General features: G+C 48.5%; 1 protein-coding gene across 3 annotated transcripts in view; it reads left to right on the forward strand.

The window, feature by feature from the left end:
- STARD9 (StAR related lipid transfer domain containing 9) overlaps window positions 1-23,560 on the forward strand; it is a 133,836-nt gene that overhangs the window by 82,348 nt on the left and 27,928 nt on the right. For 2 of the 3 annotated variants that reach the window (XM_060096692.1, XM_060096694.1), the window contains exons 10-23: window positions 2,455-2,522; window positions 3,591-3,688; window positions 4,103-4,312; window positions 4,480-4,577; window positions 5,947-6,024; window positions 6,444-6,515; window positions 9,701-9,880; window positions 13,442-13,493; window positions 13,827-13,964; window positions 14,672-14,754; window positions 14,874-14,977; window positions 20,366-20,532; window positions 20,998-21,469; window positions 23,175-23,449. In XM_060096692.1, the coding sequence (XP_059952675.1) occupies window positions 2,455-2,522; window positions 3,591-3,688; window positions 4,103-4,312; window positions 4,480-4,577; window positions 5,947-6,024; window positions 6,444-6,515; window positions 9,701-9,880; window positions 13,442-13,493; window positions 13,827-13,964; window positions 14,672-14,754; window positions 14,874-14,977; window positions 20,366-20,532; window positions 20,998-21,469; window positions 23,175-23,449 (2,095 nt within the window). The remainder of the gene's footprint in view (window positions 1-2,454; window positions 2,523-3,590; window positions 3,689-4,102; window positions 4,313-4,479; window positions 4,578-5,946; window positions 6,025-6,443; window positions 6,516-9,700; window positions 9,881-13,441; window positions 13,494-13,826; window positions 13,965-14,671; window positions 14,755-14,873; window positions 14,978-20,365; window positions 20,533-20,997; window positions 21,470-23,174; window positions 23,450-23,560) is intronic. The other variant, XM_060096693.1, reaches the window with a different exon arrangement.

Below are 23,560 nucleotides of genomic sequence, written 5' to 3' on the forward strand. Positions count from 1 at the left end.
AAGTACTTTAATATCTATATGATCAGTCTGGGCATTTAAAATGAAAAGCAAGATTGAAATGAAAATAAACATTAAAATTAAAAAGTAGGGACTTCCCTGGTGGCTCAGTGGTTAAGAATCCGCCTGCTAATGCAGGGAACGTGGGTTCGAGCCCTGGTCTGGGAAGATCCTACATGCCATGGAACAACTAAGCCCATGTGCCACAACTACTGAGCCTGCACTCTAGAGCCCGTGAGCCACAATTACTGAGCCTGCGTGCCACAACTACTGAAGCCTGCCTGCCTAGAGCCCGTGCTCCGCAACAAGAGAAGCCACCGCAGTAAGAAGCCTGCACACCGCAATGAGGAGGCTGCTCGCTACAACTAGAGAAAGCCCGCATGCAGCAGCAAAGACCCAAAGCAGCCAAAAATAAATAATTAGAAAAAAAAAAAAACTGACTGTAAGGGCTCCACATGTTGGATTCAGCATACAAAGACTTCCAAGCAACTAATATAAATACATTCCAAGAGCTGAAGGAAACCATGTTTTAAAGAATTAAAGGAAAACATGATAATGACTCTAGGGAATTTCAATAAAATGATAGAAATTATTTTAAAAGGGGGAATTATGGAAATGTACAATAACAGAAATGAAAAAATCACTAATGGGACTCAAGCGCTGATTTGAGATGGCAGAAGAATTAGTGAAGTTGAAGATAGACAAATAGAAATCCAATTTGAAGAAGAGTAACTGAAGGAAAATGAACAGAGCCGCACAGACCTGTGGGACATCAGGTGTGTCAACATAAGTGTAATGGGAACCCAGAAAGAAAGAAGAGAAAATAGGCATAAGAAAAAATTGAAAAATAATGGCCAAAAACATTGCCAAATTTGTTGAAAGTCTTTAGTGTACACTTTATTCAAAAATTAACTCAACCTGGATCGTAGGCACTAATGTGAAACCTAAAACAATTAAACTCATAGAAAATAACAATGGGAGAACATTTGTGACCTTGGATTAGGCAAAGTTTTTTTAGATATGGCACTAAAAACACAACTTGAACAAAAGAACAAATTGAAATTTGGAATTGGTCAAAATTTAAAACTTCTGCTCTTCAAAAGACACTATTAAGAGAATAAAAAGAAAAGCCACAGGGAGAATTTATTTGTAAAACATATGTCAGATAAAAGACTTGTATCCAGAATATATACAGAACTCTCTAAACTCAATAATAAAACAACTCAAAAAAATGGTTAGAAATTTTGAACTGATACTTAACTAGAGAAAATATACAGATGGCAATTAAGCACTTAAAAAGATGCAAACATCATTAATTATTAGAGGAATGCAAGTTAACACGAAATGAAGTATCACTACTCACCTTTTAAAATAGCTAAAATTAAAAAGAATGATTATACTAAATATAGGCAAGATTGTAGGAGCTGGAGTTCTCATACACTATACTACTGGTACAACAACTTTGAAAAAGAATTTAATAGTTTCTTTAAAAATTAAACATATACCTACCATATGATTCAGCCATTGTGCTAGGTATTTTCCCAAGAGAAAAGAAATCATATGTCCATACAAAGGCTTGTACACAAATATTCATAGCAGCTTTATTTGTAATTGCTCAAAGCTGGAAACAACCCATATGTCCATCAAGAGGTGAATAGATAAACAAACCATGGTACATTCATACACTGGAATACTACTCAGCAATAAAATTGAACTTTTGACATGCCTCAACCTGGATGAATCTCAAAATAATTATGCACAGTGAAAGAAGCCAGACATTGTATGACTCATCTGTGTGAAATATCCTGAGAAGACAAATTTATAGAGATAGAAAATTGAATGGTGACCTAGGGCTGGAGATGGCAATGGAGATGGATTGCAAACAGACTTGGAATTTGGGGAGTTATAGGAAATATTTTAAAACTGGATTTTAGTGATGGATGCACAACATTAAAATTAAACAACAACAACAAAAACCCCATATTGAATTTTTTTAAAAAAAGGAAAGGTTGTTTTGCTCTTGAGGGCTGGATGCCCCTGGATAGAACAGAGAGAGGCAGAGTCCTGCCCAGCAAGTTAACAGGCTGTGACTCAGGTTAACAAGAGACAAAGCCCCATCATCCGCCCCTGCAAACCTGCTGTGGATCTCTACTGATGGGTCAGAGCCTCCTGGAGAAGAGTTGAGCATTTACCTGGTAAACCGTGCTAGGGAGACTTTGTGGGGGGGTTGCCCACCTACCCTCTGGAAGTTTTGCTCACATTTTTAATGATGGCAGGACCCAGGGCTTACTGATTGTCAGATATTGAGAGCTCATCTGGTTCAGAACACATTAGAATACAGATTTCTTGAGTGAGTTGGCTAAAAATCCGAATATCACCTTGGTTAGGAGGGTGTCATGGGAAAAAAACAACATATTGTCCCAAGTGACAAGCTTTAAATATCTTTTCTCCCTTTAGGCAATCCTGGAGAACCACCTCCCCTCTGAAATCGCTAGCAAGATCAACCTTGTGGACCTAGCAGGCAGGTAATTAGGATCTCAAAGCCAAGTGGAATTACTCCCTTGACAATGACCTTGTTCTTGCTCATTTTACGGGGAATAAACTTTTCCCCACCTTTTACACATTTCAGTCATCCTGAGAAAATTACAAAAGAAACAAATTGTTTGAATGCTAGGTTAAGAAACTAGTTTTCTGAGGGCTAAAAAATTTTGTTAGGGGTTCTCAATCTTAGCTGCCCATTAAAATCACCTGGACCTTTTAGAGCTCCCAATGCCTAGGCTGCACCTCAGATCAAATAAATCAGATTATTAGTGGAGTCAGAGGGAGTGCCGGCAGTGTATAGCCAAGATTGAAAACCAGTGCTCTAAGTAGAGGGGACTGAGTTAGCGTGCTTTTTTCCTTTGACCTAATATTGATTTTATGCAGCTCTACACATTTCTTAAAAAAAAAAAAAAAAGCTTTAAAAAATACTGTGGCATTGGGGAGAAGCTACTGCCTTTTTAAGTATTAGAAGGAAACATGAATTGTACTCATTTACATATCCAGAAAGAAGAATCTCTTAGGAATAATGTGGTCAGAAAAAAGTGTAACATGAAATAAGGCATATTTTCTTATTTTAAAACTGCTAAATAATTAATATGGTACACCACTCCCTTAAAAGCTTAAGTGCTTTCTGGAAGAAATTGTATCAGCCAACTGGAAGTGTGAATTTTTAATATTTCACATTTACTTAAATAAGGAATTTGAAACCATTAATGACACAGCATAAAGCCATTAATATGTGAAATTAAAACAAAAGGGGAATTGTATATACCAAAAAACTATATTGGTATCATTACTGTGAATAAGTATTAACTCAAAATGCTCTGGCAGCCAAATGTAATGAATTGTTTGATTTTTATTGCCTGAGAAGCAGAAGAATGCCAGTCCGTTACACGATGGTAACATTTTTTCTGGAACTGAATTCTAAGGGGAATTTATTATATGGATCTTTTACGCAAAGTGCAACATAATGGATAGTGTTTTTCAACAGCATTATAAGGATAGTGTCTTCTTGTTCACTTTTGTTTCTCTTTTCATCCACTGTGTTTTAGTGAAAGAGCAGATCCCAGTTACTGTAAGGACCGGATTACTGAAGGAGCCAATATCAACAAGTCTCTTGTGACTCTGGGGATCGTCATCTCCACCTTAGGTATTTTGACGGTAGCCTGGATTATCAGAGTGGGAGGAGAGACTTTGCAAAATAACTCATATGTTTTCATTTTGTCAAAATGGAGTAGATACTTAAAGGTTCTTTCTGATAAAGTTTACCTTCTGGCTTTGGGCATGAATAATTGATATTTGTAGTTTTTGAACACAGTGTGACCATCATCCTACCACTCTCATTCCAAAAAGAAGGGAGACTACAAAATTGTTTGGCTTAAATATTCCATCTCTTGAGTCCAGAGTCTAATTCAGGGACCACACTTAAAGCATCCAGTCATATGCAGAAAGGGAGTAGGAAGTGTGATGCTAAGTCTACCTTCTCCAACCATTGCTTTGTTTTAATGCATTTGTTTCATAATTCCTTTTTTTCTTCCAATTTTATTATTTTTTGTCTTTTAAGCCCAGAACTCTCAGGTATTCAACAGCTGCCAGAGCCTCAACAGCGCAGCAAGCGATGGTAGTGACAGTGGGATCCCTAGCTCTCCTTCCGGGACCAGCAGTGGAGCAGGACCTTCCCAGAGGCAGTCTTACATCCCCTACCGGGACTCCGTGTTGACCTGGCTGCTGAAGGACAGCCTCGGAGGCAACTCCAGAACCATCATGGTTGCCAGTGAGTAGAGGCTGCCGGAGCTGGTTCTGTGTTGGGACTGGTGCTCCGCCACTGCCGCCCATTTCATCAAGGCTCTCAGACAGCCTGGGCGACGGCAGCAAGGCCAGTGGTCATGGGCTGGGTTGGAAAGGCTTGGCGTGTGTTTTAACCTTCTCCTTCTACCCCAGCCGTGTCTCCTGCACACACTAGCTACAGTGAGACCATGAGCACGTTGAGATATGCATCCAATGCCAAAAACATCATCAACAAGCCACGGGTGAATGAGGTGAGACCTTCAGTTGAGTCCTGATCTGGTACAGCAGTTTACACCAAGTTCTCCTTTTTTCCTCTCATTTGATTTCCTTCTCTTTGTACTCACCCCAACTGCCAGACTTGTTCTCCAAATGGCGAGGGAGTGAAATTCTTTCTTTCAGTGTCATACCGTTCTCTCATGTCTCAACTGGCTTCTTTCAGTTGCCGTTTTTGAATAATTTATTTTAGATATTTCTCTAAGGCCATTGGTCTTAAGATCCCTTGTACACTGTTGCCACTCGAGGAAAGATCATTTAAAAGTGTCTGTGTTTACTGCCTTTATTCCAAGTTTATGTTGCTCTGTGCCTTTTTTCATATGCAAATTGCAGTGAAGTCTCTGTTTTGGGTAAAAGTGGCATATGAGGAATCCTTTAGTCTTGAAAGCTGAATTAATAATGAGAATATTCCAAAAAGTTCCTCATCTGCTTTGCAGTTTTGGTGAAAAGTTCCAGGGCAGGGATCACAAATGGGTGGCCCACATATAGCCCATTTATGGACTGTTTTAAAGGGCAGTGTAGGGACTTCCCTGGCAGTCCAGTGCTTAAGACTTCGCCTTCCAGTGCACAGGTGTGGGTTCGATCCCTGGTCGGGGAGCTGAGATCCCACATGCCTTGCTGCCAAAAAACCAAAACATAAAACAGAAGCAATACTGTAACAAATTCAATAAAGACTTAAATAAAAAAATAAAGGGCAACGTAATTCGTCAGGTACTAAGTTTAGTCACACTCAATACAGGAAGATTAGCACCTACTACCTATACATGCTCTGGCATTTGTATTATATTACCTACCTGACGTCCTGCTCTAGGCAGTGATTCTCAAACTTTAGTGTGTATCAGAATCACCTGGAGGGTTTGTTAAATCACAGGTGGGCCCAGCCCTCAAGAGTTTCTGATTAATAGGTGTTGGGGCGGGGGGGGGGGCTTCCCTGGTGGCGCAGTGGTTGAGAGTCCGCCTGCCGATGCAGGGGACACGGGTTCATGCCGTGGTCCAGGAGGATCCCACATGCCACGGAGCGGCTGGGCCCATGAGCCATGGCTGCTGAGCCTGCGTGTCCGGAGCCTGTGCTCTGCAACGGGAGAGGCCACAGCAGTGAGAGGCCCGCGTACCGCAAAAAAAAAAGGTGTTGGGGCATTGCGGGAGGGGGCGTGGTCCACAGAATTTACATTTCTCACAAGTTCTTAGGTGAAGTTGCTGCTGATCCTGGGACCACACTTGGAAAAGACTGCCCTAGAAGTTACTCCAACGGAGTAATCCGCTTCTTCCAGGCTAATTGCGAGTAGCATCTCACAGCCATTCGGGGCCTGATATCAATCAGTGGTGACCAAGTTCTCTCTGTTTCAGGATGCAAACGTGAAGTTGATCAGAGAACTCAGGGAAGAGATTGGAAGACTGAAAGCCATGCTGCTGAGCTTTGAGCTGGTATGTGGGCAGTCAGGACTTTCCTGTCCTCCAGAGCCCCTTATGCAGGGTATCTGAGCCCTGCTGCGTTGTGTTCTCAGTCAGGTGACGCTTGTAGAGCAGAGGCCAGAGATAGGATGGCGATTACTCTGATTACCTGTGTAGTTTCAGATGGGGTGAGCACCCTCTCACTGTGTCCCGTCTGCTGTCCAGAGGCCGTTTGCCTGAATGGCCCTTGTTCTGTATGTGGGCAGATACGGGGAATGGGGCCCTCCAGAAAAAATTTCCTTGAATTCTCCTTCTTTGTACCAATCTGAGCCCAAATACTTAGGCTTCTGATTTGTTTCTGATTGTAACGATAAAGTCTTTCCTTTATCTGCATCTTTTCCTTCACAAGAGTGAGGGTGGGACCCATGAAGCACATCTCTCTCTTTGTGCAGAGAAACTTCCATTCATTGAATGAGGGAAAGGATGAAAATCTGAAGGAGCTGGCTCTCCAAAATGAATTGAAGGTGGGTCTGTTGGGGAGACTCAGTTGTGCTTCACATCACCTTGGGAACAGATCTGACCTCCCTCCATCATTCCTGGGCCAGGACTGCTCCCCCACCAGGACAGAGAGGTTCTGTATAGAGACAGCCTTTGTCTCCATTGAGCCTTGAGTTGGGGGGTGTGTTTGTCATAGGGCTGGTGACTGGCTTTCTGACTCTGCTTTGTTTTCCCAGGGGATCATGATAACTCCCTTCAGATAGTGACAGTAGCCTAGGAAAAAAATTATTTTCTAGTAAATAAGTAAATCAGTGACGTGTATTCATTGAACACCAGCTAGGTGCTCAGCACGATGCTGCAGGAGATACAAAGAAGTCCCTGCCCTCAGATGGCTTGCAGTCTAGTTGGAAGCACATTTAGAGCATGGTTAAATGTAATAACTTACGTGAGTCAGACGTAAAGAGCTTAGGAAGGAAGAAATCAGATGTGGCTTGGAATTTTCAGGGCGAGCCTCAGTGCTGGAGTTGGAAGGCAGAGAACTTGAACTAGACCGTGGAGGATGGATAGGGTCTGTTAGATAGGGAGATGGGCAGAGGTATTGGGGTGAGGGAGGGATAACAGAAGCAAAGCCACGGAAGTGAGAGAAGGGCTGGTGTGAGACACGTGGACACACGGGGTGTGAGGGCAGCGAAGCTGGCTAGGATATGTGCTCCTGGTAGAGAGGAGCAGAGGGGAGGGGAGGGCCAGTTCAGGAGGTCTGAACTTGACATGAACAGGATTACTCACAGCTTCTTAAACCCAGTTAGCGACATGATAAAGGAGTATATTGGGGAAATTAATATGGCAGTTGCATGTAGAATGGATTGAGGGCTGGAAGCAGAGAGACCAACAAAGAGAGAGACTGTTGTTGTGACCCCATGAGGGTGAGGACATTTTGGGAGATTGAATCAAATGGTGATTCCCAGAGACTTTTTTTTTTTTAATCACTTGTGTTAAGTTTTTTTTGGCCGTGCCACACAGCATGCAGGATCTTAGTTCCCTGACCAGGGATCGAATCTGTGCCCCCTGCACTGGGAGCACAGAGTCTTAACCACTGGACCACCAGGGAAGTCCCCCAGCGACATTTAAAAGGAAGAAGTAGCAGGCATTATTTGGTGACAGGTTAGATTTAGGTCTTGCAAATAAATGTCCCCATTTCCAGTACTCTACTGCATCATCCTTATATGTTATTAAAGTATCCTGGCTATGTCAATATTTTGTTACCCAAACTAAACTTTAGGACTACTTCACATATCCAGAAGTTTCTCAAAAATTCTGTATTCAGCTATATGTTCTGATTTTTGGTTCATTCCAGGCACATTAGCATTTTTACATTATACAGGCCGGCAGACCTGGACTTGAACCTGCCGCTTGCTAGCCTTACAACCTTAGGCAGGTAGGAGTGGGTGATGAAGGCTGGCCAGAGGGGAGGTGTCGTCTGCAGCACCTCCAGGGGGATGTGCCCTGCCACCCACCTCTGCCAGGGCCCAATCCAACCCAGCCCTTCACGGGTACCCTGTAGTTTTCAAACTTCAACTCAATGATTATAACATTAAAAAGAATGTTTCGGGAATTCCCTGGTGGTCCAGTGGTTAGAACTCTGTGCTTCCACTGCTGGGGGTGCAGGTTCGATCCCTAGTTGGGGAACTAAGATCCAACAAGCTGCGTAGGCAGCCAAAAAAAAAAGAATGTTTCTAGAGTCATAAAATACTTGTACCTAAACTTGGCATGATTTTTTTTTGCTTAAGTTTTCTCTTTATGAGAGAAGGGCTTAGCTGAATCCAGTTCCTTTTCCTGGTCTTCCTCAGTTCTTCCACTCCCAAAAGAAGCTTCCTGCCTTGATAACAATTTCCACCGTAAGAAATAAAAAGGACCCTATATTCAACATTGTTCCTTCATGTTTCCCAAGTGGGCTTAGCTTAAGGCCTCTAAGCCTTGGTGTGTTTATTTTTAAAACTCTGTTCCTGATCCATAGTAAGCCCTCAGTGTTTTTTTAAATTAATTTTTATTGGAGTATAGTTGATTTACAATGTTGTGTTAGTTTCTGCCGTACAGCAAAGTGAGTCAGTTATACATATACATATACCCACTCTTTTTTAGATTCTTTTCCCATATAGGCCATTACAGAGTACTGAATAGAGTTCCCTGTGCTGTACAGTAGGTCCTTATTAGTTATCTGTTTTATATATAGTAGTGTGTATTATATATGTCAATCCCAATCTCCCAATTTACACCACCCTCCGCCCTCAGTGTTTAATAACATTAGTTATTACTGTTGTTATTTTTTTATTGTGTGGTAGTTCAGACCAGTTTCATAGTCTTCATTCTCCCTGGGGAGACCCGTCTTGGTGCTTTGTTGGTTTTTGAGGTGCATACAAGCTTATATTAGAACTCAAGGTGCTGCACCTTGGGAAAGAAGTTCACAAGAGGACTCCCAGTATGGATCACATAGGAGGGGGGGTGGAAAGAGGGGAATTTAAACATATCAATAGATATGTGACTCAAATCCCAACTAATTTTTTAAAATAAATTTATTTATTTTTGGCTGCATTGGGTCTTTGTTGCTGTGTGTGGGCTTTTCTCTAGTGTGGTGAGCAGGGGCTACTCTTTGTTGTGGTGCGCGGACTTCTCATTGTGGTGGCTTCTCATTGTGGAGCACGGGCTCTAGGCACGTGGGCTTCAGTAGTTGTGGCATGTGGGCTCAGTAGTTGTGGCTTGCGGGCTCTAGAGCGCAGGCTCAGTAGTTGGTGGTGCACAGGCTTTGTTGCTCCGCGGCATGTGGGATCTTCCCGGACCAGGGATTGAACCTGTGTTCCCTGTATTGGCAGGCGGATTCTTAACCACTGCGCCACCAGGGAAGTCCCCAAATAATTTTTAAAAATAACATTTATGGTGCTTTTTTTAAAAAAATAAAAACAATACATGCTCATTGCAGAAAATTTTAGAAATAACATTTATTGAGTTTCTATTTATAAAAGTAACAGTTGCTTTTCGAGGAAAACTTAGAAAACAGAGAGAGCCCACAGAGGTGCAGGGGCCCATGTGCGGCCTTGAATAGTCACGGGGAGGAAAGTGAGCAAGTCATGCCGTGAGGAATTGGGCCAGGATGGCGCCGGACCGTTCATCTGCTCCCTGTACTGAGTGTCCAAGACCACCTCCTCTGTCTCCTCAGATTGACCAGCTGACTAAAGACTGGGCCCATAAGTGGAACGAGTGGAAGGCCCTCGTGGAACATTACAGAGTGGACATCAACAGGAGGAGGGCTGGGCTGGTCATTGACTCCAGCCTGCCACACCTGATGGCCTTGGAGGACGATGTGCTCAGCACAGGTGTCGTGCTGTATCACCTCAAGGTGAGCGGGCAGGGCGCGCCCCCCTCTCTCCTTAAGCCGTTGGCCCCAGAGGTCAGGGAGGGAAAAGCCGGCAGCATCCAAAGCCGCAGAGCTGCCCTCAGGTGTGCCCTCAGGAAACTGGGCCTGCCAACCAACTGTGATCTGTTTTGTTTTTGTATGAATACAGCAGAAGACTAGTAATCAGAACAGTCATTTGGTTTTCAGCTGCTGCTCCTGTCGCTCTTACTTTTGTTTTCTATGCCTAAATATCCTTGTTTTAAAGTAAGAATAATGCTGCTTGTATTCCTTATCCGGCTTCCTGAAGCACAGGAGTGCAGTCATGGGGGTGAAATCCTAACCTCGAAATCCCGGCAGCGCTCCTGAGTGCTCCCCGCAAATGCAGGCTGCTCACAGATGGCTTTCAGAGGCTAAAGGGATCAAAAGATCTGAAACAGTTCCCTTCCCGTACTTTCCCACTTCATTCAACCCCGCTTCTCCATTACTAGGTTTGCCTGGGAAAGAAGAGAGGAAAGAGGGAGTCGATTTAGGAAGCTTCAAGAAAGCGTGCAGGAGTCCAGAGAGCTGGGGGGTGAGGGGTGACCAGGGCGTGACATGCAGCCACCCACAGAAAACAGAGTGATGCGAAGGCCTTCCACAGAGACCTCGTGGCCCTGGGTCTTTGTCACCTGGAGGCCGGGGCCTTACTTCTGAATGAAGTGTTTTGAGGGTTAGTGACCCACGTAATCTCATCTCCTGTCCTCATCAAAAGTGTCCTCCTGTAGAAGGACAGTCCCCATGGATGTGGCTGAACATACTTTACATGGCCCAAATCCCTGTGCTCACTGAAAATCCAGTCTTCATTTTCATAATTGTCCCCAGCACGTTAAACTGACATTTAAAAGGAACAGAGTTTATGGGGATGTGTGACGCTGCTGTCATCCCTGGAGAAATCAGGTTGCTGTTGCCGCAGTACATGTGGTGGGAAGATGTCGGCAAGTCTCACACATTTAGAAAGTCTGTGTTCTGAGGATAAGCCCTCGGGGAAGTTGTCAGAGACTGAGCCTCCCAGACAGAAGGTTAAAGTAGCTTTTTTTTTGACACAGTATAAATCATCTCAGTGAAAATGCCTCAGGCAGAAGTGGCTGTTACCTTAATAACAAATCTGAACACCAAAGGCTATCCATCGTTCCATTTGTCAGAACCATGGGGAGAGGTTGGAGGTCAAGGAGAGACCAGATGGATCAAAATGCTCAGTATTTGAGTAGAGCTGATCTGATATATTGATTGGAGGTGGAGTGAGTGGATGAAGTTAGACGTCAAGTGGCAGAGCTTAGGGTAGCCGCAGAGGGTTGAAGGATGTTGGGGAGATTGAGTTGGAGGCGGGAGATGGACGATGCTGGAGTGCTGGTGTCCTTGCCAAGTCAGTGCACTGGGGGTCACTCCCTCCCTCATGTTCTGGACGTGAACCTGGGGAAACAGGATTTCAGTCTACTTCTAATCGTGGCATTTCTGCAAGTTTTGTACCCATTTCCCCCCTTTTTGTTTGTTTAGATCCTGGTTTGGGTAGTAGTATAACAGTAGTCACTCAAGATTCTCTGTTTTTATTTGCTAACTTGGCTCCAGACCCAGAACTAGTCCCTTGCAGTGGCCTGGGAGCTGTTTGCCTGAGTCACCTTGGGAGGCACCTTCGGTGGGGAGCGGGCAGCAGGAAGGGAGGGTGGAGCAGGTTACTGACACCCTGGACTCGGTCTCACAACTGCCTCTGTGCCCGCTGCCCCTCCCAATAAGCAGGCGTAAAGAGGCAGAGGGGCAGCGGGCACAGGCGCCAGGTCAGCCCGTGTTAAAGGAGATGCCGGCGCGTTCTTGGGTGGTTTCTGCTCTGCAGATCTAGAAGTTGGGATGTGCTGTGTCCTTTCTTCCTTTGGGAGGAATGTGCCTCATCATCAGGGCTGACTTTGAACCCCTGAGAGTGGTCTTGACCCCCCTCCCTTGATTCTGGATGGCCGTGTCTGGAGACCGGCATCCGTTGCATCGTGTGATCCTCAGTGGCTGAGCGGAAAAGCCTGGGCTCTGGCTCGTTGTGGGTGTGTGGGGGGAGCCAGAGCCTTGTTCATTCCGTCCAGGGGTCTTTCTCCTCAAGCAATTTTGGGAGAGCTACAGGGCCCTCCTTTCTGGCTGCTGATAGTGAAGCCTAGTGCAGAACTTTCCAGTCACTTCAAAAACATCGGACACCGGGCAGGTGGTTTGGCGAGGTTGCAAACACGTGGGCACAGGACCTGGAGAGACCTGAATTCTAGCCAGGGTCGTCCTATTTAGTGGGTGGGCTCCCTGGGCAGCTTATCCCCTGTCAGCTTCAGATTCCTGATCGTAATACCTACACTCTGGGTTGTTAGAGGATTAAATGAGAGCTATCTGTAAAGCACTCGGCGCAGTGCCCGAGACATAGGGAATAGTTAGTCAGTAAATGATAAATACATATCTTGGGCTTCCCTGGTGGTGCAGTGGTTAAGAATCCGCCTGCCAATGCAGGGGACACGGGTTCGAGCCCTGGTCCGGGAAGATCCCACATGCCGTGGAGCAGCTAAGCCCATGCGCTACAACTACTGAACCTGTGCTCTAGAGCCTGTGAGCCACAACTACTGAAGCCCGTGCGCCACAACTACTGAGCCTGCACTCTAGAGCCCGCCAACCACAACCACTGAGCCCGCGTGCCTAGAGCCCATGCTCCACAACAAGAGAAGCCACCGCAGTGAGAAGCCCGCGCGCTGCAACAAACAGTAGCCCCTCGCTCTCCACAGCTAGACAAAGCCCGTGCACAGCAACGAAGACCCAATGCAGCCAAAAATAAATAAATTAATTAAAAAAAGATAAATACATATCTAAACTCGCATCTCTGTTGCCGTGTTGCTGCCTTCCTCAAACAGAGCTATGTGGTCTTAAACTGCATTGTTATAGTCCAGCAAGGGCCAAAGGACTTGTCTTCTACTAACCCAGTGATTCACTGATACTAACTCCAGTTTCCCCCTCCTCTCTTGTACTCTCTTCCAGTCTTTTTTGATTCTAGATGTGCTTTTCTCCTTTTTGTGCTTTACTCTTCTTAGAATCTGGTGTCTGTTAAACTTCATCTGCGGACCAAGAAGGTAAAAATCCTGTGCTTCCATACAGCATCCTAGAAGGCGTGTCTCTTTGAGACTGACTGGACCAAACTTGGACCACATTAACCTTAAGCCCCGGGAGAAAGCTATACCCATGTGCCTGCTTCCTCAGACTAGAGAAGCTCTGACGGCCTAACTCCAGGCTATGGGACAGAAAGGAACCGGCCAGCCCTAGTTGGACTTTGCAAAAAGCTGGTGCTGCTTAGTCATGCATTTTTCTGACCCCACCCTCTCAGGGGCTTCCTGGGCTGCAGCGTGAGTGGGCAGAGCAGTCAGAACAGCCTGGAGCAAAGCTGAGAAGTGGTGTGGAAAAGGCTGGGTTGGGCATGGGAGGACAGTGATGACGCTCAAACAGGTGGGCTCTCCTTTGGGGGTAGGGCTGCGTCCCTTTTTATTCTCATTAAAATGGCTTTGTTTTTCCCTTTAGGAGGGGACAACAAAAATAGGAAGGATTGACTCAGACCAGGAACAGGACATTGGTGAGTGACAGAGCATGTGGGTCCGATGCTCCGTGGCAGGTATTCATGCTGGATGGGTTTCTTCAGAGGAACGTGATGGTGCTCTGAGAGGAAGGAATCTTTGAGGTCTGAGGGGCCGCTCCTCTTTCCCTGACAGGTTGTGGGTCTGGGACATGATAGGAGGAGACCCACACGGTGGGATGATCCAGGTCTGGGTGGTTTCAGGCGGTGGCTCTTCCTCTCCTGTCATGATGTGAGGTCTTCCAGATGTGGATTCTGATCTCATCAGAAGACTGGAGGAGGTGTTTCCCTGGGCTGTGCCTCCACCCAAGTGACCCCCGCCCCCTTCTGTAGTCCTGCAGGGTCAGTGGATCGAGAGAGACCACTGCACTATCACCAGCGCCTGTGGGGTCGTCATTCTGCGGCCTGCCCGCGGGGCCCGCTGCACAGTCAATGGCCGGGAGGTCACCGCCTCCTGCCGTCTGACCCAAGGTAGGGCCCCCTACAGCCCGGTTTATGCCAGGATGAGTGATCGGTGAGCTCCATTCTCATGGGCCAGACCCAGAGAGCTCAGTGAGGCAGGCTTTAATGATGGAACACCCAGCCTCTGCACCCAGGGTTCTGAAGATTCCCTAATACAGTCCTCTTCCCATAAACAAAGAAGCCCCAATTCCGGGGCTCCAGAGTAGAGAGTGACTCTCTGAAATTAGTACCTGTGTTTGTTAGCTCTGTGTCCTTGGGAAAGTCTCTGAGCCTCAATTTCCTATAAAATAGGAATAATAATAAAATCGTTGTGGGGATTGAATGAGCTAATCTGTGTAATGTTCTTAGCAGTGTTCTTGGCACTTAGAAAACATCCCTTATCATGATTATTGTCACTATTACTACTACTATTAATCTATTCAGATTCTGTCTGTCCTTTGAGGCTGAGCTTGGATACCCCCTCTTCAACGAAGCATTCCCTGACTACTCCCCCTGGAGCTCATCTTGCTTTCCTTGGGAATACCAGAGTTCCTTCTGTTCATCTCGTTAATTCAATACATACGTTGTACGGTATCCAATGAATACATATCTTATTGACCCAGCTAAATTATCAACTTGTGGGGGCAGGACTTTATGCCCCAGAACAGTGGCCTGCACGTTACATGTGCTCAGAACACGAGCTGTGCATTGAATTCGCGTCGGTCTCTGTGCCACAGGAGCAGTCATAACCCTGGGGAAAGCACAGAAGTTCCGATTCAACCACCCCGCAGAGGCCGCCGTCCTTCGGCAGAGGAGGCAGGTGAGCACATGGTGTTTCCACGTGGCTCCTGGCCTCCCCGCTTCTCCTTTCTGGAGGGGGTCCAGCTTTGTCCGGGCCTGTTGGGATGGGGGTGATGATGCTTCCTTCCTTGTCTGCAGGTTGGAGAGACTGTTGGTAGCAGTGGCTCTCTGGAGTGGCTGGATTTGGACGGAGATGCCACTGCCTCCCGGCTGGGTCTTTGCCCTTTGCTTGGGAAGGAAAGGTAAGAGACAGCTGCTCCTTCTGCTGTGGGACATTTTGGTTTTGCTTTTTAATTCGTTAAAACGTGGAGTGGGGAGGAGATGAGTGTAGCAGCCAAGCTCAGAATGAGGCCTGGTCTGAACCAACGTGGGCGAGTGTCCTGAGGACACTGAGCTAGCCGCTCCGCTGGTGGTTGGCAGGGTAGTGGTCGTGGCCTTCATTCATTTCCCCTTGGGTATTGCAACTTTCTTCATCACTGAAAGAGGTATATATCATGATGTTTCCTGTGGCCACCTTCCTCTGTCAACAAGATTTACAACTGATGTGTCTGGATATCTTTGCTGCTTTTGGACCTACCTCTTTAAATTCTATTAACCCCTTTAAATTCTGGCCTGCCTGTGTGTGAGCTCACGTGTGTGTCAGTTAGCTCCAGGACTGTGACTTCCTCTGAGTTTTTAAAGTTACTGTGGGATTGAGAAGCCTCTTTTCCTCATAACCGTGGGTCCAGTACTGTGCTTGAGGGGCAGGAACTCCAGGACCAACATGAAAATATCTCGGGGCTCTGCCCTGTGCTACTCGCTTCACCTGCCTTGAGACTGTGGAGTGTGGGTCCGAGTTTTCTACATGATTCATAGGAACTGCTTTTCTTCTTCATAGTCGTTCTTTATCCATTTCTGCATAGGAGCCCCCTCCCAGATCGAGATGCCTTGTGGGTTGGATCCTGGGAATAGTGGTGTCCTCCTGTTCTGAAAGCCACAGTGGCTCGTACCTTGGAGACTTCCTATAGAAAATGTCAGCAGGGGACCCGGTACCTGTGAGACCCCTGGTGTGGGGGGCTGTCCAGCACCATGTGCACAGGGTGCCTGGGAGGGTTCTCATGGCCCTTGGTCCCCTGCTGCTCTTTCCTCAGGCCAGGAGCCTTGATGGCAGCTGAGGATAGCCTTGGGGCAGACCTCGGTGGTGAGATGTTGGATGAGGACAGGAGTGCTCTGAGGCAGGTAGTACGAGCAGCAGGCAGGTGCTCACAGGAGGGCTGCTGACGACCAGAGGACGATGCTCCAGGGCCTAAGGGAGGATGGTCAGTGTTGGGTGACTGTGGGCCCTGAGGGGTGACATAGGGTGGAGCATGTCAAGATCAAGGTAGACTCAGGCCTGAGGCCGGGGCTCTTGTTTGTCAGAGTGGCCTCCCTTTTTGTAGTGAAGTCATGAAAGGAGGCCTTGTCTTAGGTCAGTTCTGTTGGGAAGTCGCACTGAGGTTGTGTTTTTCCCAAAGTCCAGAGGTCTACAGGGAATGGTTCTGCAACTTAAAGACCCGTGGATGCTGAAGAGATACGTTGGAGTTGGGTAAAGCGGCCTTACCTCCTGGCTCTACGACAGAAAAGCTGTGTGACCTTAGGCAAGCTACTGGCTTGAGAGGTGAGCCCATTGGCTCACCTCTAAGTAAGGATGCTACCGTCTCCCTCCCAGGGGTCCTCGTGACATGGCTTGAAAGAGCGAGTGCACATGGAATGCTTTGCCCAGTGCCCGACACCCCACAGCACCGCTGCCGGGAGGCCCTCGCGGCAGGGTCTGCCCGGGAAGGTGGCCTCCCTTTTGCTTTCCTTTCCTCCCACCTTGCCCCAGTGGACCCATCCACCCCAGAGAACACCGGGCTTCTGCCTTTTTAAGGTCTCCTCAGGCTCTCTAGCCCCATGGGCATGGACGTGACCTTTCAGTCGCACCAAGAATGCACCCTTTCATGCAGAGGACAGAGGGGGGCTGGAGAAGCAGGCCTCTCCCCATCACTGCCTTCGCTCTTAAGCTCCAGCTCTGGGAGCCTGTGGGCCGGGCCGGTCCTGCCCAGCTACCATTGCCAGCACGCGTGCGCCAGCCCCTGGCAGCAGCAGGTGGTGTAGGCTCAAGCCTCTGAGCGGGCAGAGGGGCCAGGAGAGAAAGTGAGTGTGCGGAGCCCTGCACGTTGTCAGCAGGGCTCCCCATCTGGGCTTGTGTCTCCATGAGGGTCTCTCATATGCTCTTGGGTGGGGTCGGCTCCAAAGTCTCCCCGTGTCCTAGGTTTCCTTTCCGTCCTCTTTCTCTCTGGATGGATGCTTCTCTGGTGGGGAGCCTGTGAAGCCAGAGCTGACTCCAGAGCAGGGGAAGTTGGCCTGTCGGCCTCCTTTTCTCCCTGCAGCAGTGAGTGATCTGGACCTGAGAGCAGTTTGTCCTTGAAAACTGTTGTCTGTGTTCTTGGCATTTTCCTCCTGGGAATTTTGAGAGCTTAGCCTTAAGTGCCTAGAGCCCGGGGGACACTGTTGCTGCGGCCACAGTCTCTGCCACCTCAGCGAGTAGGTGCCATTGCATTCCTGCTGTGGAAGCTGCCAGAGCCGAGCAGCCGGAGGGCGTGATGGAGCCCTGGCAGCAGCTGGGGATGCTGGAGTCCCCCAGGGAGAAGGGCACCATCTGAGAGGGACAGAGGTCCTTGGCCGCAGGTTACTGAAGGCTGGCACTCGGTGATCTACCCAACATACAGCATTAGGTCGGCGTGTTCTTTTTCACATGCTTTCGGGGAACTTGGCTGATGTACTCAGCACAGGAGACATTTTCAGTCTGAAGGTGTATGGCTCCTCGGACAAACGTGCATGTCTGTGGGGCTTCTCCCAGACCGCCTCTCCTTGCGGGCTTGCGGCTGCTATGGAGGAAGCTGTATTGGGTCTGTAGAAGCTGACAGGCTGGCTACAGCTTTCCCCGGGGAAGGGTGGAGGAGCTCTCTTCTAGGGAGAAGCAGATTGTAAATCTGAGGGTCCGGGGACAGTCAGAGGAGGAAGTTGAACACTCTCAGGGAATTCAGAATAAAGATCTCCTTCCTACCCTTTGTATCTGATGGTGTAGATCTTAGCTGGGTGTGTCTGAGACCCTCTGCTGGGCTCAGGTTTGTAATTCAGCCGTGTCTGTGGTCAGACACAATTTGGAGCTGTGACGCAGGCGTGATACATATAAATATATGTGTGAAATGTTTTCCATTAACTGCTTTTTCTGTTTGTGTGGCGCTAACCGGCTTCTTGTTCCAGTTGCTATCCCTGGCCCTTGCCTTATGTGTGACGAACGGCGCCTTTCCTGTTTTCTGTATCTTCCACTCTTGTATGTTGCCCTTTTGCCCACAGCAGCCAGCAGCCGTCTTCCCCAGAGCACGCTCACACAGGTGCCTGGGCCCCTCCTGATTCCTGGACTCACTGTGGATTGAGTCACCTCCCAGCCTCCTTTCCAGAGAGGAGCCTGCTGTTGTGTCAGCTCCCACCCACGCCCCCATCCATCTATGCACTCTCCCACCCGTCCCTCCTTCACTGTTCTCCTAAGGCTACATTAAGGTATCTTAATTTCTTCTAAGACAGAGACAGCAGACTTTCTGTGAAGGGCCAGGTTGTGCTGTAGGCTTCGCCGCAGCTATTCCGCTGTGCCAGTGAGGCACGGAAGCCCCCGAGACGATACGTAAACCACGCGTGTGGCTGTGTTCCAATAACTTGATTCACAAAAGCAGGCAGCGCACCATTTAGCCCACAGGCTGTAGTTTGGGGACCTCTGCTTTCATTCTGCTCTACAAAGTGGTAAACCTCCTAAGTGGAATGGACCCCTCAGAGCACACTGCTCAGGCGGTTTGCCGTCTGCTTCTAGTGTCAAGTCACTTAGAGAATCTCCAAGCCTGAGAGCCGTGGCCTCCTGGGGCTGGAATGAGGGCCGAGGGCAGGATAAGCGAGGCTGGCTGGGGCTTTTGTGTCGGTCTCCAGCAGACCCTGACCCTTCCCAGACGCTCCCCCTCCCAGCCCGGAGCGGAGCCCGGTGCATTTGGCTCTTTTTGAAACCTGAATGACAGGGACGGAGAGGCCCTGCAGAAACAGCATGGGAGGCCCTTGCATAGAAGTCATGTGTGACCTAGGGAGAGGTTAGCATGAGAGGAGAAGCTGTCAGTCTTCAGAGGAAGGCTCTGACTTATCCATGGTCACACAAGAACCTGGTGGCAGAGTAAAAGCGTGACTGTAGTCTAGAATTTTTTTTTTTTTTTCTGGTGGAGGTGCCAGGGATTGAGCCCGGGTCCTCATGCAAGCCAAGAGAACCTTTTTAAAAATTATTTATTTATTTATTTTTGGCTGCTTTGGGTCTTCGTTGCTGCGCATGGGCTTTCTCTAGTTGCAGCTAGCGGGTGCGCGGGCTTCTCACTGCGGTGGCTTCTCTTGTTGTGGAGCATGGGCTCTAGGCATGCTGGCTTCAGTAGTTGTGGCTCCTGGGCTCTAGAGCACAGGCTCCATAGTTGTGGCGCACGGGCTTAGTTGCTCCGCGGCATGTGGGATCTTCCCAGGCCAGGGCTCGAACCCATGTCCCCTGCATTGGCAGGTGGATTCTTAACCACTGTGCCACCAGGGAAGTCCCAAGAAAACCTTTTTTTTTTTTTTTCTTTTTGCGGTATGCGGGCCTCTCACTGTTGTGGCCTCTCCCGTTGCGGAGCACAGGCTCCGGATGCGCAGGCCCAGCGGCCATGGCTCACGGGCCCAGCCGCTCCGCGGCATATGGGATCCTCCCAGACCGGGGCACGAACCCGTATCCCCTGCATCGGCAGGCGGACTCTTAACCACTGCGCCACCAGGGAGGCCCAAGAAAACCTTTTTAATTTTTGTATTATTGGAAAATTTTAAATACACTACAAATGATCAACTCATGGCTAATCTTGTTTCATTTATATCCCCAACTCCTCCCCACTGGATCTAAACAAATCTTGGACAGTTTCACCAGTAAACGTGTCAGCATGTATCTCTGAAAGGTGTGGCCGAGTCTAAAGCTCTTGAACCATTGTCCAGGGCTCGTTCACCGAGAACAGCCCTTGAGTGGAGACCAGCTCTCCCCTGGGGCTCCTGCTGCACACACAGGTTGGCGTGCGTCTGAGTTCCCTCTCCTCCTACTACCACATCAAGAGGGTTTCTGCTTTAGGAGTGGAGGTACAGTAGTGATCACTGACATGGAGGAGAGGGTTTCCATTCCCACAGTGTTTCTGGAGCTTCTGCTCTAGTCTAGTTACAACAGATTTTTAGCAGATACCTTTTTATTCTTTTTTAAAGGACAAAGTTTCTTGATTTAGCTAAAATGTTGTGTTTCCTAAAAACAGCCGCTTTACTTTCCTGGTTATTTTCCTTAACCAAAATGAACGTGTGTTTCTGCTAAACCCACAGTCTAAGAATATGCTAGTCTCAGGACTGTTCTCCCCTCCCGCACTGTGACATCATGAGCTGCCTGTGACACCGTGCCTGTGTGTCCCAAGTTGCCAGAAGTCCAAAGCCCTCTCCGCCCTGTTGAATGCAGGGCTCTCTGGGAGGGGCTGAGGCCGCGGAGGTGTGTGCTGAGCTGGGTTTACATTTCCCCCGGGTAACCCCGGCCCCTGTGACAGGAAAGCGCTGGGAGAGCAGAGTGACAAGGACCACAGGCCACCAAGGGCTGGAGAGACACCCTGCGGAGCCCAGATTCAGCAGCAGCAGCGGCTGTGCTTCGTGGGGGATTTGAGGCAGCGAATCCTAGAGGGACAGATTAGAGCCAAACAGGAACGGGAACTGGACGGTACGTGTGCCAGCCGGCAGGTTAAAGACGGTAGGAGCCTGCTTCCCCTTCCCATCTCTCCACACCACCCCGGCCTTCTGTATTCTCTCCTTTGTTTTCTTTGTGATATGATGGAATCTTTGGAATTAGGGGTCCTCTCCCCTCTTTTAGAGACCAGAGGCTCTTACATGGGGCTGGAAGCAAGAATAAGGAAGCGACCTTCCTCACTGCCCTCATGCACGCTTGTCCAGGTTCTGCTGCCGGCCCTAGCGTGTGCCCGCTGCCCTGCTGAGGCCCGGGGCTTCGTCCACTTGCCCTGTGGTCAGGGGGCCCGGCACTGCTGCCCCAGAGGGCCATGTGGCCCTCATCCCGCCACATCACCCTGGCCAGCTCTTCACTCTGTGCAGGTGCAGCCGTGGCTGGAGGTGCCTGAGTCCAGGGAGGGAGGACGGGCTGACCTTCTCTCAGGGTGTTTTTGGTTCGCAGACCAGCAGTGGCTGCTCAGAGAAGGGACCTGGCGGGCCGGCTTGCAGCAGCAGCTGCAGCAAGACCGTGTAGAAGAGAAAGAACTTGTAGCCGCTGTTCCATCTGATTCATGGTGCCAGACAGACCCTGAGACTCAGCCATCCCCCCTGGTCCAAAGCCAAAAGAGGGTGGTGCACCCGCAGCTCCTGCGGAGACTAGCGCTTTGGGTGGCGCAGCGGAACGGCCGGCAGAGAAGGGTCTCGTTCCAGCTGAAGAGGATCATCGAGAAGCCGAGGCTGCTGGAGGCCCACAGGAGACTGGAGCAGCTCAGGGAGCTGTGCTGGCTCCAGGATGACTGCCCCCGGAGGCCCCCCTTCCCGGCTCCCTGCCCTGGTGCCCTGGTCCCAGGGCCTCAGCGTAGAAGCAGATCGACAAGTTGCAGTTCTTTGAGCCTCCGAAGGCCCTGCAGCCGGCACTCGGCCCAACTGCGCAGGTACAGCCAGCGGAGGCCGCCTCGGGGCACTGGCTGAGGTTTACAGCCTTGTTGCAGCGATCTTTACTTCCTGGGGCCTCAGTTTCCTCCATCTGTGAAATGGAAAGATGTGTCTACGCTTCTCTTCCTCATCCCTTTTTCTCCTGATCACTCTCTTCTTCCTCTGTAGTTGATGTCTTCTAAGATTTTCCCTGCCCCCACTCTGAGGGGCGGCTCTTGCCTCTTTGATCATATCTGCTGAGGGAGAATCTCAGCCTCATTTTCCGTGTGCTCTAGACCCTGACTAGCCACATACGTCTCCTTGTGTGTGTCCTGCCGCCACTCTGTCTCCTATTGCCTCAGACCGCACTCTTCCTCCCTCCCCTCCCCTCCCACCCGACCTGCTGGCTCCAGTCAGTTTCCCAGCCCACCTACCATGCTGAGCAAGTGAAACACTCTCTTTCTGACTCCTGGGTTCATTTTGGGATCCTCCTTGTTTCTTTTCTCCTTCACTCCTCACATTCAGTCAAGGTGAGGATATGTTACCTCCCAGACTGCTTGGAGCAGAAGTCTCTGTCTACCTCTTTATATCCTCCAGGCCGAGCGCAGGGCCTTGCCCATATTAGGTGCCCAATTAATGTCTATTACTGTTATGTTTGCTTACCAATCTGGTCTTTAGAGTACTAGGTAGGCCTTTTTTTTGTTTAAGTTTTATTATGAAAAAATTTCCAACATACACAAAGTTGAGAGAGTTGTGTACCTGTCACCCACGTTCAGCAAATGTCGAGATTTACCATGCTTGCTTTGTCTCCCCTCCTTCCTTTTTCTGATGAAGCATTTTAAAGCAACTTTTAGATGTGATGTCATTTCAATCCTACATCAAGTATACACTTCTGAAAAATAAGGAGTTTTCTTATAACCACATTGTCATCACACCCAACAAAATTAAGATTAATTATTCAGTATAATCAAAAACTTAGGCCATATTCAAATTTCTCTAATTGCCTCAAAATATATATTTATAGTTAATTGAAATTAAGATCCAATAGAATTTACACACTGCATGTGGCTGTTATGTCTTTTAAGTTTCTTTTAATCATGCTTTTTAAAAATTTCTTTGGGCTTCCCTGGTGGCGCAGTGGTTGAGAGTCTGCCTGCCGATGCAGGGGACACAGGTTCGTGCCCTGGTCCGGGAGGATCCCACATGCCACAGAGCGGCTGGGCCCGTGAGCCATGGCTGCTGAGTCTGCGTGTCCGGAGCCTGTGCTCCGCAACGGGAGAGGCCACAACAGTGAGAGGCCCGCGTACTGCAAAAAAAATTTCTTCATATCATCGATTTGTTAAAGAAAGCGGGTCAATTCTGTAAAATGTACTCCTTTATAGATTTGTCTGTTTGATTGCTTGTAGTGCCATTTAAGTTATTCTTCAGTTCCTCATGTTGGAAGTTTTCCCTAAAGGCGTGATTAGATCCAGATTCAGTTCAACCTTTTTGTAAGATAAAGAAAATGAGGAACAGAGTGTACCTGGTGCTTCTTTGAGAGCCAAGACTATAGTCTGTAGTTTCCTTATGTACCTATAGAGCTGACCCCAAAGGCTATAGGGTACAGTGACATTGACCTAGTTTTAAACCTCTTTCAGGGCAAACTAAGTGGGACTTTATATTCCTTCTGTCAGCAGGAAGTAGGGACCTCTTACTTTTCTGAGATGGCTTTCCTTGTTTCCACAGTGTTTTCCTGAATTGGGATCCCTCCACCACGTTACCTCCTATGCCTGACCGTACTGAGCAATTATCAGAGAAAATCCCATCAGAAGAGTACTTGTCCCAGGCTGCTTATTACCCCCCAAGGAAAGGGCATTTCATCAAGCATGCCCTCCATTCCTCAGGCGAGGGGCAGCTCTGCACAGCCAGGAAGGCCCTGGCCAGGAAGGGAGCCTCAGCCTCTGGCACCTGCCTCACTGAGAGCTGCGAGTCTGCCAGTGTCCAAGAAAGGGAGAGAGTGGGTAAGCAGCCCTGTCAGATGGTGGCCCAGAGTTTCACAGCTAACAAGCTAAAGCCGTGGGATAAGCCGGAGGTCCTCACCCCTTCCACCCAGACCAGGAGGGCTAAGGCCA

Source organism: Mesoplodon densirostris, chromosome 4 (assembly GCF_025265405.1).
Source record: "Mesoplodon densirostris isolate mMesDen1 chromosome 4, mMesDen1 primary haplotype, whole genome shotgun sequence".
Classification (NCBI taxonomy): domain Eukaryota; kingdom Metazoa; phylum Chordata; class Mammalia; order Artiodactyla; family Ziphiidae; genus Mesoplodon; species Mesoplodon densirostris.